The 15,530-nt window shown below is 38.3% G+C and overlaps 1 protein-coding gene across 3 annotated transcripts in view; it reads left to right on the forward strand.

Moving 5' to 3' along the window:
• The window catches only part of LOC137971164 (arf-GAP with dual PH domain-containing protein 1-like), a 34,854-nt gene extending 20,843 nt beyond the window's left edge, over positions 1 to 14,011 (forward strand). For 2 of the 3 annotated variants that reach the window (XM_068817909.1, XM_068817911.1), the window contains exons 5-11: positions 331 to 437; positions 2,833 to 2,979; positions 3,517 to 3,600; positions 4,307 to 4,369; positions 6,138 to 6,206; positions 8,686 to 8,911; positions 12,418 to 14,011. In XM_068817909.1, coding sequence (XP_068674010.1) covers positions 331 to 437; positions 2,833 to 2,979; positions 3,517 to 3,600; positions 4,307 to 4,369; positions 6,138 to 6,206; positions 8,686 to 8,911; positions 12,418 to 12,518 — 797 coding nt within the window. In that variant the 3' untranslated portion in view covers positions 12,519 to 14,011. Of the gene's footprint in view, positions 1 to 330; positions 438 to 2,832; positions 2,980 to 3,516; positions 3,601 to 4,306; positions 4,370 to 6,137; positions 6,207 to 8,685; positions 8,912 to 9,735; positions 11,933 to 12,417 lie in introns of those variants that run through there. The other variant, XM_068817910.1, reaches the window with a different exon arrangement.
• The last annotated feature ends 1,519 nt before the right edge of the window (positions 14,012 to 15,530 follow it).

Consider the following 15,530-nt stretch of genomic DNA (forward strand, 5'->3'; position numbering starts at 1 on the left):
AACATGTGAATCCTTACTACTAGTTAGTATAATTTATTGTGACTAGGAGTTAGGAAAAAAAAAAGAAAACTTTAATCACTCACTGAAAAACTATGTCCCTTATTAATGGAAAGAATCAAGAGGGACTAGGAGCCAAGCAATGGGAAAAATCTCAATTACATGATTGTTTGTCAAAAACCTTATTGACAGTTTATTTACTGCTGAGATTTGCTCCCAGTGACGATATTGTTGAATAAATTTATTATGAAGTGCCTGTAGACCTGTAGAACAATTAAGCAACTCAATTTACTGTTTCCCATTTGCAACCTTGTTTCTTCTTTTTAACATCAGGTACAATGCGAGGATATTTGAAAAAGAGGAAGAAGGGTGATAATCATTGGCATCAAGTACTTTTTGTCCTTTCTGAAAAAGAACTGGCCTACTATCTTAGAGATCAGGTCTGTGATTCTCATTGTAAAGTTACTGTATTATAGTTTTCTTTAATACTCAAACCATTGCCGTCACCAGCAGTAGTTGATTCCAGGTAAATTTTGCCTTTAATGGTTACCTTTTCAATTGCCATTAGCCATCTTTTTGCGTGATCAGATTGTCTGAGCATATTTCCAGTAATCCCTCTCTTTTACATCCTCTCACTTGTCAACAGTCACTTGCAGATTATCTAAATTTTTCATAATGCAGTCATGGTACATTAATACAACACAATACTTTATTAATTTTAATGAGGGTAACACATCAACCTTAAACAGTTTTCTATATTCTATATTCTTCTACTCCCATGTGCAAGGGTTATCTCAACACCTTTAGATCATATAATTTTATGTGTAACACACCTAGATTCTTGTTCTAATCTATGGACTCAGCAACCATTCTATCTATCCAGCATTCTTTGTGCCAGGAGCCTGTGGGGGTATTACTATAAACAACGAAACACTATTTAAAGCACCATGTATGACCCCACCATACATTGAATACTAACCAACAAAGGTTGGATTTGAGATTAAATACACACTGTATCATTTTAGGCCTAAAACGTTATTGCTCCTAATTCATTGAGATTAAGATTATGATTCAGATTAAGACTGACATTAGGAGCAATAACTTTGTAGGCCTAAAACAATGTTTAATCTCAAATCAAGCCTTTGTCGGTTAGCATTCAATGTATTGGGGGGGGGGGGGGGGGAGGGGGGTGGGGGGGTCTTACATGGTGTTTTGGTGCCCTGTTTCGATGTTTAGTAATGTCAAACCTGGGGCTTAAATTAAAAAGCCCCAATTTCATCATGATACCTTCAAATACCACAGTTTCAAGAAACTTGACAAAGACAGGTTTCTTTCATTCATTGACATTAAGATTAGAATTCAGATTAAGACTGAGACTAGGAGCAAAAATTTTGTAGGCCTAAAACGATGTTTAATCTCAAATCCATCCAGGCTTTGTCAGTTAGTATTCAATGTATTAGGTTTGGGAGGGGGGGGGGGGGGGGGGGTCATACATGGTGTTTTGGTGCTTCGTTTCGCTAATTTGCTGTTTCCCTGTTTCCTTGTTTAGTATTGTCCAGCCTGGGGCTTAAAGTAAAGAAGCCCCAATTTTATCATGATACCTTCAAATACCACAGTTTCAAGAAACGTGACAAAAACAGTTTTCTTCATGATCTAGACAGTGCTCCATAGTCACTTCTTGATGGATTGGAAGATGTTAACGAGAAATTAGATGTCTGGGAATTAATTTTCAAATAATATATGTATTTAACTACCACCTGCATATTCTTACCAGAAGAGTAAAATGGAAAAGGTTGCTACCTTGGATGAATAATAGTTATTATATACCTGACCACATGAATTTTATAATAGAGACAAATTCAAGAAGTGCAGCAAAACCAATCTAGTGGCATCTGTGTTGTACAAACAACAAAGGAATCTGGTTGTTAAAATGATTTCCAATGCTTAGATCAAAGTCTGCCTACATATATTAGAAAACGTGGGAAAAATTACTCTGGAAAACACTCAAACGTGCAGCACCAATGTGCAGTATGTGACCTTCTTTTAGTGAAGGAGGTGATCTACATATCACTGACTGCTTCCCATCACCAGTGTTTTTAATGAATGCAAACCCTGCAGTCACTCTTTAATGAAAACATACGACCTGACCAGAACGTTCAACTCCTGGAATTTTTTAGGACTCATATTGACGAATCCACCTTTAATCCATTGAGTCCTAGGAGTGAGACTTGCAAGATTTTATTCTGTCTAAAGCCGCAGCTACATGAGTGATTTTTGCTTGCGCTGGTGATGCGTTTTTTTCAAATTTGCATTGTGTCGCCAGCGCAAGATGAAAATCACACATGTAGCCACCCTTGAACTGACGATGCAACAGGTGAAAAACTTGCAAGAAAAAAGACGTCAGAGTTGAAAATTTTGCGACAAAATCGCATAGATAGTTGCTCATGTAGCTACCCTGCAGCTTTTTGCCTGTGCTTGCAACGCAACTAAAGAGTATTTAGCCAATGAAATTAAGGGAGGAACGTATGTTTATAGTGCCCAGGTCTCTTGAAGTATGCGGTTCGCGCAGCCTTCAATTTGTTGCCAAAATTTGTCACAAGTGTAGCCACCCTGGCGCGCAGGCGACGCGACAAAATCTGAAAAAAAATTGCATCACCGGCGCGAGACGAAAATCGCTTGTGTGGCCGCAACTTAATGCCAGGCGATTTTACTCATCAATGGAGAGAATATTCTGTTGGAGATTCTATTATAATGATCAGATCAAGTATCAAATGCTGACAAACTGCTGACCAAACAATTCAGTCACTGTTATTTGTCCATTTTATCTTTTGGTAGGATGAAAAGCCAAAAGAGACATTTCATGTTACAAAAATTAATGTCACCTTTGCTCAAGAAAGAACCAATATAGACAACAGTTTACAAATCACGCATGTAAAAGATGGAATAACAAGGAACTACTTCGTGTGCTCAGACAGTGGACAGGTATAGTGCACGATTTTTAATATGAAGCATTGGATCAGCCACAGGAGGGACTAAAAAATTAATGTAATCATCATCCAGTTTTTGCTGTAACAAAGTTACAGTTTGTAGTCGTTTCAAGTGTTAATGGCTGTCAATTAAAAAAACCTCCTACGTACTGTAAATCAAATTGAATAGAAATCTGTTTATTTTGCCACAAAGAAATTTGAATAGTTTTACACAAAAAATAGAATGAGGTAAGAAGTTGGTATTATTTCATCATCTCATCATCATTATTATCACATATTTTGTTTGGCGAGGAGGCCTAAAAGAAACTACTAAACACATAATTGAACTTCATATCAATACATAATGACCACTGGTGTTATAAATCAAATCATGACAAATCTGGCTTAATTAAGGTTCTTTGTTTGCTGTGAGAGATTTCTGTCCAGGTACTACCTTCTGTCCAGGTACTGCTTCCCTCAAAGCACAATCATGATGATGATGATGATGATGATGATATTGGTATCATTAGGGTTGCTTTTTTTTTTCTTGCAGCTAATAGTAGATTGGTACATGGCAATCAGAGCAGCAAAGTTCAAAGCATTAAGACAAAATGGACTGACAGTTGACCTTGCTAGTGTAAGTGATAGATCAAGTTATCAGAGTATTCACTGTTATTAAAAGCTGAAGTACAGATATCAGATTTCCAGAATTTCATTGGCTCGCTGGACACAGGCTATCAGTTCATATACCTGCTCTACCTAATATGGTCAAGGAACATGTCAGCAATAAAGTGAGCTGAAAACATTTTTGCAGCTCTGAGGAAAAATGGCCAACAAAAGCCATTTTGGACCAGAATTGACCAAGGCTGAAATTTATGCTTTAGTCGACAATACTAGCCCTGAGAACACCCAATAAGAAGAGTTGTTGATTCTGGAGTTTATTCTACTCAGGCTTTCTGGATATAAAGTGATTATAACCAGTTTGTTGCTATGCGCCTCGTTGGTTATCACTTCATATCCAGTGCGCCCTTGTAGAATAATAATTATTGTTAATTATCCAGCATTATAAGGAGAGTGGGTTTGATGAACTTCTTGAATGTTATTCAGGATCACTAGGCAAATGTACCATCTGTAAAGAATTTTCATTTGAATTCCTATGGCCTCCTTTCACCTTTGTGAACTTTAGTACGTCACAATCACTTTATCATCTTAACTTGGTTTTCTCTGGTTCTTAGCTAAAGGTTTGTCTGTTTCATTGTGGCGAAATTTATGCCTAGCATCCCACTGATGTAGCACCACTTATTATTTAGAAACTGATAAAATATTTGCTTTACCTTTTAAAGTTGAACATGGAGCTTATGAGGGATTTCACAATAGAAGGAGTACTTGAAAAGAAGGGACCCAGAGTAAGAATGATATTGTCATGCTTTAAGGACTTGTACAAAGGTGCAAGTAGTTGAAGTAGGGGTACAGTGACTCCATGGGGAGTGCGCTGGACTTGAAGTCACCTGGCCCAGGCTTAGGACCTGGAAAAGTCAACACATTATGTTCCTTGTCCAAGACATCATACTCTCACAGTGTCTCTTCACTAAGAAGTGCAAATAGATACCGGTACCAGTAATTTGTTGCTCGAGGGCAGTCTCCATCACAGACAAGCAACCCCTCTTGGGGGACCTGGGAGTTGGTACTAGTTACTTAATCCTATGGTAACTGGGATATGCTCTAGCACGGAGGACACGTACCCTAGAAAGACATTATGAAGACTTTAGCTTATTACACATACTTGGGTGAAGGTTCCAAGTTTATTTTCGTGTTCTCAAATCAAAGATAAAATCCTAAAGCCAAAAGTGACATAAGTGTTCCAGGTTCAACTGTGACAAGTTCACATATTAAGAAAGTCGACTAATAATAAATTATTATTGATTAATAGTTATTAGCGAATGTGAGAGAATGTTTTAACACATATTAAATGAAAGGTGTTACCATTGAACCCACTGGGAACTCTGAAAAATCCGAGCCCCAGATGGGATTCGAACCCACGACCCTTCGTGATCTACAATCCTGGTCAAAACTGTGGGGACAATTCGTGCTTTTCCCCCTCCCCCCATTACAATGTTGATTTCTCACGGTCTCCAAAATCAAGATCCGTTCATCGATCGCTGGCATGTTTCAACATTGTCTGGGGGAAAGGGGGGCACAAAAAAGGCAGCGAAAGAAGAACAAACGTTGCTCATATAACGATGGAAGCATGTACAGTAAATTCTCTACTTTTCGCCAAGTGTCCCGAAGTGTCTTGAAGTGTTTTGACCCGGATTGTAGTACGGATGCTCTAACCACTGAGCTACTGGAGACTATGGTGAGCAAGGGTGAAATGTGAATCCAATCTGGGGCTCGGATTTTTTCCGAGTTCCCATCACGCAGCCACAGAGTCAAATATCGACTGACAGCATAACTCATAACTGCATCGCGCAGTCACATTGAGAGCATCATTGAACGATGCGGCCAACCAATTACCAAAGTGAGCGAATGTGAGAGAATGTTTTAACACATATTAAATGAAAGGTGTTACAATAATTATTGAACCACTGGGAACTCGGAAAAATCCAAGCCCCAGATGGGATTCGAACCCACGACCCTCCGTGATCTAGTACGGATGCTCTAACCACTGAGCTACTGGAGACTCTATAGATCACGTACTAGATCACGGAGGGTTGTTGGGTTGGAATCCCATCTGGGGCTCGGATTTTTCCGAGTTCCCAGTGGGTTCAATGTAACACCTTTCATTTAACATGTGTTAAAACATTCTCTCACATTCGCTCACTTTGGTGGTTGGTTGGCCGCATCGTTCAATGATGCTCTCAAATGTGACTGCCCGATGCAGTTATGAGCTATGCTGTCAGTCAATATTTGACTCTGTGGCTGCGTGATGCAGCTCGAGTCAAATACCCACATTTCATCCTTGCTCACCATAGAGTCTCCAGTAGCTCAGTGGTTAGAGCATCCGTACTAGATCACGGATTTTTCCGAGTTCCCAGTGGGTTCAATTGTAACACCTTTCATTTAACATGTGTTAATAGTTATTAATTAATCATAATTATTGCAGGTGTCAAATTTATTACTGTACTTGACTGTAGAAATTTGCACCTTCCCTTCACATACTGATTCTTTGTTTAGGGGGAACCCTGGCAAAAGAGGTGGTGTACGCTTGATGGCAGAAGATTCCTGTATTTCGAACAAGCGATGGTGAGAGATGATGATCAACGTTTTAGGAAAATCAGAGACATTTCTATGAAAAAGCAATCTGTTACGAGACAAACTGCATTGAAGGGGTCAACCTGCAGTGTAATTAAAAGGACACCCCTCGGCCTTAATTGAGCTTTATTTAAGTGTCTAGTGTACATAGCACTGGGGTACTAGTTGGAGACAATGTACCAAACTCAAATAAAGACAACTTACCAGTATATAAAATCATAAAAATTTCGTTTTATCAAACGAGTTGATAAAGGTCGGGTAGTAGGTTGTCGAAGACTTTAATTCCATCTTGCTCACAGTCCGCCTGCATGTGTATGCTTTCTGGATATATATAATGTGCCAGCCTTCTTAAATATGCGTATACAAAATATAACGTAGTGATACAATTGGTGCTAATTATCATGTGCCAACATGTTACATTTCCTTCTCTTAAAAGCTATGTTAATTGAAACGAAAAAAAACAAAAACAAAAACATTCATTCAGGTAGAAGTGTCTTATAATTACACATGTTGACAATGAATAAAGTTAAAATATATGGGGTTTGCTGTCTGGTGTTCATATATCATACTAATAATAACTACGAAGGGCTAACGCTCGCAACTTCGGCTTTCCAAATCTTTATCGTTTGATAAAACCAAATGTTCATGTTTCACTCTGCCACCGACGCAGCTCTGCAGTTTCTTTAGAAACTAGAAATTCATATTAAATCATAGGTTGCTTTTTTTGAGGAGAAGGAAAAACCAGTGAAAGTACCCGGAGAAAAACCTCTCGAAGCTGTGTAGACAACCAATGAACTCTGGGAAGTCTGGGAATCAAACCCAAGCCACATTGGCGGGCGGTGAGTGTTCTCAGCACTCCGCCATCCCTGTTCTCTAAAAAAATCTGTGGTCCATGTGAACTGAAATGATTGTTTTTGCATTGATAAAATAAATGTGTCTCTTACAAACTAAAGTTCATTATGCAGGACGTGGGTTTCATTAAGTTTTAAAGTAGAAGGGACCTTAGAGTTAATAGAGTAAGGGGGCACCTCTATCATTTTATTTATTAAAAACTGAACCACGGATATCAGATTTCCAGAATTTTCACAAGCTATCAGTTCATACATGTATACCTACCTCACTACCTAATATGGTCAAAGAACAGCGTCAGCATTAAAGCGAGCTGAAAGCATTTTTTGCAGCTCTGAGAAAAAATGGCCTAAAAAAGCTGTTTTGGATGGGAATTGACCGAGGCAGAAATCGATGCTGCAGTGGAAGAGTTGTTGATCCAGCGCGCCCTCATAGAATGATTGTTAAATAGTTGGCTTTTGATTTTGAGACCTCCTTTGAACAAAGGCAGGTACTTTAATCGGCGTAGACGGGTACTAGTACCCAGGTCCCAGGGGGTGAGGCTAAACCACGTGGGTGGGTGGGTCGTGGGTCGTGTTTGTTTGAAGATAAAAGATATATATATATTAGCTCCCTCAGTGTTCGGTCCAAATTTGTCTTAGGTCTTAGGTCTTGTCTGTTTCGAGAATTTCCAGTCATTGATTTAAAAAAGGGTAAGGGTTAGGTTAGGGTTAGGGACCCACGACCCACCCACCCACGCCGATTAGACACTCTCGGTCCCGGCTTCTAATAAAACCCCTGATTATTGTTATTGATAATCCTCAAACTGCTAGTTGAAACAGTGAACGGGGGAAAAAATATTTCAAATCGAACATAACATGCATTGAAAGCCACAGTAATTGTGCAAAGGCTACCAGATGGGTATTAATTAACCAAGCATGGTGTATTCAAATTTGGGGCAATCAAAGGCAAATCAATAAAGTGGTCTAGAGCGAGTTTCAATCGAGTGTCGTAAAACCAAAACCAAAGTAATTACTTTGGCTAATCAAAAAGGATGGAGACAATCCAGTAAACCAGTCAAAACTGAAAGTAATTACACATAGCCGACACAAAGCGCGGGAAAAGGTGCACGTGCGAGCCACGATTGGTTTTGGTTTCACTTCTGATTGGTTGAAAAGTGATGCAAGAACTTTGAACCAATCACTGAGTGAATTAATGCAAAACCAATGCAATTCTCTCATTACTTTCGACACTCAATTGAAAACCGCCCTATGTGGCATTGTAACCGAAGGTATCCACTTGCAAACACAAAATCTTAACCACCGTACTACACTGCATCCTAAATTCACTTTTTTCACCCCGAAGCAGCTCCCATTGATGAGTAAAATCGTCTGGCATTTAAGCACTCCGTTCTTATCGAAATTATAAAATTCTGATACTGACATCGGAAACCAAATTTCCGATAATAATTTGGAGATGTTCAATCTATCAAATCTTACTTCTTGGAGTCAATGGGTTATAGAAAGGGACAGCTTTTTAGTAGATGTAGAAGTTGTTAATATTTATCAAGTGATTCAGGAACGTCATCACTGATTAAAAAAATAGAAAAGGCATGACCTTTTGTTTTGCAAATTCTCTGCAGGACGCTACTCCAAAAGGCGAATTTATTATTGGTTCAACAACAGAGGGCTTTTCTGTCGAAGAAGGAGATTTATCAGTAACGTCTCAAGATGAAGACTACTGCTTCACACTTACAGTCCCAAGCCGCAAATACCCCCTAAAGGCAAAAACAGAGAATGAGCGAAGAATGTGGTTAGACTGTATATTGGAGGTTATTGCTCAGCCCATGACAGATGAAGACAAGACAGGTACTAAATATATATATGTATATATTTTGATATCATAAAACAAGGCATAAAAGTGAGTAGAAGTGGTCAGGTTCTGGATAACAGGCCACATTCAGCACTGAGTGGCAGCATTCAGAACCACTGTTGGGCTTAAAACCCTAGAATAAGAATGTGTACCTATACCGCATACTATACCTGATGCCTCTATGTAAAGCAAACCCATTTTGTCATTTTTATCTCGAAATTTCGTTTCTTAACTCATCCAGAACACTGCGCAAAACTGTTAAATAAATAAATAATCTTTTGACCCATCAGTGAGTGAGGGGCATGTGTTTCTTACTGTGATGACATCAAAAACGTCTACTTTAAGATGTGCAAGTGACACACAGCTGTGGAAGTGAAAGGCTTGTGTCTTTCCTTAGATGATGTAAAAGAACTTCTTTTCAATGCAAATTAAATTCTATACTTCATGTTTCATAGGGTTAGGATAGAATTGCCTCTCACTAGCTCAGGGCCCCTGGGACAAAATGACTGCATGAAAGGTGAAGGGTCCTTAATTTAACAAGGGTGGCACGTGGCAGTCAAATAGAGTTACTGATGAACTTGTGGCCCTCGGTGCACACCTTTTACCCCTCCCCCCCCTCCCCATTCGCACAAAATTCAGTATACTTGATTTAAAAAGAAAGCACATTGAAACCGTGTTTAACTTAACAGCTTCAAAACATGGTTGAACAGGGCATTAGTTTTGTTCAATGTTTGGTATGAATTTTCAAATTCTTCAGGGTAGGTTCTGTTAATTGAAAACAAATTTCATAGCTGAGTTTTTATGACACTTTGGCTTTCAGAAATGAAGAAGACGAAAAGGCCAAAACCGACTCCCTTTCCTTTTATGAAAAGTATCCGAGCATCATTTTTGAGAGATGAAGATTCACCATAAAGCACAGAACAGAAGAAATAATGTCTAACATTTTGCTGCAGTAATAATATTTTTGTATGATATCGTTATTTTATTTTATATCAGTTATAACAAAGAGCTGCCAGAAGAGATGAAATAGAATATGTTTTACTTCAGTCGTAGCAAAATGGAAAGGCCAGACAATCAAAAAGAGTAGGGACGAAGGGGCCTGGACAAGAGGGAAATGTTTGGCGTTTAACCAACATCAAACAATGTTTCGTGACCAACCATTTTAACGTTATGCTTGATCGTGGTTGATCGTGTTTGAGAAGTCCATCAAACATTCGATCAAACAACCTAAAACATTTCTTTTGTTCTAGTGCTTGATGGCCGAGGTTTTGTTCGTTTGGCCAGCCGTATCAACCGTGTTTGGCGCGTGCATGCGTACCACGCTTGCTCAGCCTCATGTATCCAGTTTTTTTTTTACGTATTTGTGACCCATAGTTCTCTGCTTGTGGAGTTTGATCTCAGTTAGATCAAACATGTTTTAACCGTTTGGCCACTCACTTCAACATCAGCATGTTTGCTCACCAAACAATGTTTGATGTTGTTAAGGCCCGTTTTAAACGTAGCATTTTAAATGTGCCGAATCTAATGCAAATGAGAAAAATCTATTGTTTTCGCTTATTTGCATTAGATTCGGCACATGTAAAATGTGATGTTTAAAACGGGCCACATTTCCCGTTTGTCCATGCTCGAAGGTGCGTTGCGACTAAGAGTGACTTTTATATATTTTACTCATTGATGGGGACGGTTCAGGGATAAAAGCATTGAAAAGTCTAGCTATCCTACCAGCAGATAAGTAATAATTATGGAGCAAGTTTCAATCGAGTGTCGTAAAACCAAAACCAAAGTAATTACGTTGGCCAATCAGAAAGGACGGAGACAATCCAGTAAACCAATCAAAACTTGAAGTAATTACACGCAGCCGACACAAAGCGTGGGAAAATGTGCATGCACAAGCCACGATTGGTTTTTGTTTCACTTCTGATTGGTTGACCAAATGGTGTGAGAACTTTGAACCAATCACTGAGTGAAGTAATGCAAAACCAATGCAGTTCGCTAATTACTTCTGACACTCAATTGATAACCGCTCTAAGTGAACTTTACTTTCAACTTTTAATTATTGAATATATAAGACTAGAGGTTAATTTCCAGGGCCCAGTTGTTCAAAAGCCGATTAACGCCAAGGAGTTAATTAATTTCTCTACTCCCAAATGCTGTTAAACGCTGATATTTGGCAAAACTTAACAATAGAAGAGGTCAATACTGAAAAACAAAAATAAGGAAACAAAACTTTTACCAAAGAGTTGAAAACATGAAACAAGAGTTCACGCTAATCCTGCCTTAAGTTAATCGGCTTTCGAACAACCGGACCACCAGAAAACCATGAATAGTCCAATTCGAATTTCACTAGAACCGCAGACCAAAAATGCAAAAGACGCATTGGTGCAGGGTTAACCTCGACCTGAAGGGTATCGGTGCACCTGTATGTGATGTTTTCTTGGAAAATTTCACTCTTTCTTGGGTATGTTGATGAATATTTTTTAGGCTGAGGCTAACCGTGTAAAGAGACGCCTTTGGTTCTTCGATCCAGTGGTTTTGATGAATTCGAAAACTGGGCAATTCGCGATTTAGACATCACAAAAAGTGGCGAATATCGGCAGAGATTATTTTTTTTACTTTTTTCTATGCTAAGATGAATTGTATTCCGGTTAAAAATAGAATGAAATTTATTTCTCTAAAAGTGACAAAATCCTCTCAGTATTCTTTCAAAGGCCCATGCACTACCTAGCATGGCTATTTTTGCAGCCCTGCTGAAAGTATTGTATGGTGTCACACAGTGTCAGTGTACAGTGTAAGCGTGGGACCAGGTGCTGGCAGGGAACTGGATGATGGGATCAGGTTCCCCACTCACGTCTTAACCTGTCAATTTTCAGAGCCTGGTTCCATTCAATTATATGCATATTATGAGGGAGCATTACGGGATCATATGGAGATATAAATATTAAAAATATAAAGTACAATTATATGTACTGTACTCATGTTCTAGATACATGTATTAAAATCTGATTATGCTTAGGTGAGTTTATTAGTTATTAATAACGTACATATTGTAAATCTTTGGTGCCTTCAGGCTAAAATAGTTTAAATGAATCCAATGAAAGTGATTAGCATAGTTACTAAAACAAGGAATGACCTAAATGACCTATAATGACCTACACTAGCTCAGGGCCCCTGGGACAAAATGACTGCATGAAAGTAAAGGTAAAGGGTCCTTATTTTAACAACGGTAGCGCGTGGCAGTCAATTAGAGTTACTGATGAACTTGTGGCCCTCGGTGCACACCTTTTACCCCTCTCCCCCCCTCCCCATTCGCACAAAATTCAGTATACTTGATTTAAAAAGAAAGCACATTGAAACCGTGTTTAACTAAACAGCTTAAAAACATGGTTGAACAGGGCATTAGTTTTGTTCAATGTTTGGTATGAATTTTCAAATTCTTCAGGGTAGTTTCTGTTAATTAAAAACAAATTTCATAGCTGAGTTTTTATGACACTTTGGCTTTCAGAAATGAAGGACACAGAGAAAAGCAACAAGCAAAGATCGAATAGCTTTGGCGGTAGTCTTGTGAAAAGTATCCGAGCATCATTTTTGAAAGATGAAGATTGACCATAAAGCACAGAACAGAAGAAATAATGTCTAACATTTTGCTGCAGTAATAATATTTTTGTATGATATCGTTATTTTATTTTATATCAGTTATAACAAAGAGCTGCCAGAAGAGATGAAATAGAATATGTTTTACTTCAGTCGTAGCAAAATGGAAAGGCCAGACAATCAAAAAGAGTAGGGACGAAGGGGCCTGGACAAGAGAGAAATGTTTGGCGTTTAAACAACATCAAACAATGTTTGGTGACCAACCATTTTACCGTTTGGCCACCTTGTTTGGTGCTGGTTGATCGTGTTTGAGAATTAAGTCCATCAAACATTCGATCAAACAACCTAAAACATTTCTTTTGTTCTAGTGTTGATGGGTGAAGTTTTGTTCGTTTGGCCAGCCATATCAAACGTGTTTGGCACGTGCATGCGTACCACGCTTGCTCAGCCTCATGTATCTAGTTTTTTTTATGTATTTGTGACCCATAGTTCTTTGCTTGTGGAGTTTGATCTGAGTTAGATCAAACATGTTTTAACCATTTGGCCACTCACTTCAACATCAGCATGTTTGCTCACCAAACAATGTTTGATGTTGTTAAGGCCCGTTTTAAACGTAGCATTTTAAGTGTGCCACATTTCCCGTTTGTCCATGCCCGAAGGTGCGTTGCGACTAAGAGTGACTTTTATATATTTTACTCATTGATGGGGACGGTTCAGGAATAAAAGCATTGAAAAGTTTAGCTATCCTACCAGCAGATAAGTAATAATTATGGAGCGAGTTTCAATCGAGTGTCGTACAACCAAAACCAAAGTAATTACTTTGGCCAATCAGAAAGGACGGAGACAATCCAGTAAACCAATCAAAACTTGAAGTAATTACACGCAGCTGACACAAAGCGTGGGAAAATGTTCATGCACAAGCCACGATTGGTTTTTGTTTCACTTCTGATTGGTTGACAAAATGGTGTGAGAACTTTGAACCAATCACTGAGTGAAGTAATGCAAAACCAATGCAGTTCACTAATTACTTCTGACACTCAATTGATAACCGCTCTAAGTGAACTTTACTTTAAACTTTTAATTATTGAATATATAAGACTAGAGGTTAATTTCCAGGGCCCAGTTGTTCAAAAGCCGATTAACGCCAAGGAGTTAATTAATTTCTCTACTCCCAAATGCTGTTAAATGCTGATATTTGGCAAAACTTAACAGCAGAAGAGGTCAATCCTGAAAAACAAAAATAAGGAAACAAAACTTTCACCGAAGAGTTGAAAACATGAAACAAGAGTTTATGCTAATCCTGGATTAAGTTAATCGGCTTTCTCACAACCGGACCCAGAAGATATGTTTTGGACCGAAACAAACAAGGCCACCACTTCTTTGTTTAGGGACAAAAACATGGCTTCCCATGGAATTTCACCACCAGAAAACCATGAATAGTCCAACTCGAATTTCACTATGACCACAGACCAAAAATGCAAAAGACGCATTGGTACAGGGTTAACCTCAACCTGAAGGGTATCGGTGTACCTGTATGTGATGTTTTCTTGGAAAATTTCACTCTTTCTTGGGTATGTTGATGAATATTTTTTAGGCCGAGGCTAACCGTGTAAAGAGACGCCTTTGGTTCTTCGATCCAGTGGTAATTTTGATAAATTCGAAAACTGGGCAATTTGCGATTTAGACATCACAAAAAAATGGCGAATATCAGCAGAGATTTTTTTTTTTTACTTTTTTCTATGCTAAGATGAATTGTATTCCGGTTAAAAATAGAATGAAATTTATTTCTCTAAAAGTGACAAAATCCTCTCAGTATTCTTTCAAAGCCCCATGCACTACCTAGCATGGCTATTTTTTGCAACCCTGCTCAAAGTATTGTATGGTGTCACACAGTGTCAGTGTACAGTGTAAGCCTGGAACCAGGTGCTGGCAGGAAACTGGATGATGGGTTCAGGTTCCCCACTCACCTCTTAACCTGTCAATTTTCAGAGCCTGGTTCCAGTCAATTATATGCATATTATGAGGGAGCATTACGGGATCATATGGAGATATAAATATTAAAAATATAAAGTACAATTATATGTACTGTACTCATGTTCTAGAGACATGTATTAAAATCTGATTATGCTTAGGTGAGTTTATTAGTTATTAATAACGCACATATTGTAAATCTTTGGTGTCTTCAGGCTAAAATAGTTTAAATGAATCCAATGAAAGTGATCAGCGTAGTTACTAAACAAGGAATGACCTAAATGACCTATAATGACCTACAATGGTCTACAATGATGATGATGATGAACTTTATTAATGTGTTGAGAATCTCTAGCGCATAGCACTAATTGGTGACACAGAAATAAAATAATGTAGGATAACAATGCTAAAAATAGTAAAAGCTAGGGAGACTAAAAAGAAACCTAAAACCTATTTACAAATAAAATGTAGTTTTACCGAACAAATAAATGCAAATCAGGGGAAAATGCTAAACATAGTGACCGAGCTCCTGGAGGGGGGACTGGAAACTAGACACTTCAAAGGCTTTTTTCTCGAAAACCAGCCGTACAACCCCACCTCAAAATTTCAGGATTTCCGAAAGCGAGAAAAAGTAATTATGTAGAGAAATAAATAGTTAAATCTGCCAGACAGGTTTTTCACAAATGACAAAAACGTCGATTTTCGTCTATATTAATAATAACTGAAAAACTGTCTGATAGAACTTTTTGAAAAAATGTTGACGGTTTTGTCTTCATGTTGTTTACTAATTCGCAAAATTTTAACTCTGGTTGTCCGGCTAGGTTTTGAGAAAAAGGCCTTTGAAATGTCTAGTTTCCAGTTCCCCCTCCAGGAAGTCCGTCACTATTTTAAGCGTTTTCCCCAGAGTTGTATTTATTTGTTAGGTAAAATTACATTTTACATCAATTGCAGTGACCAACACTTCACACGAGACAACATTTTGCTTTTAATTTCACAGATTTCAAAATTTTGATATTTTTTCTTCGGATAACTGTAGTAAGCCACCTTTAATAA

Source organism: Montipora foliosa, chromosome 9 (genome assembly GCF_036669935.1).
Source record: "Montipora foliosa isolate CH-2021 chromosome 9, ASM3666993v2, whole genome shotgun sequence".
NCBI lineage: Eukaryota > Metazoa > Cnidaria > Anthozoa > Scleractinia > Acroporidae > Montipora > Montipora foliosa.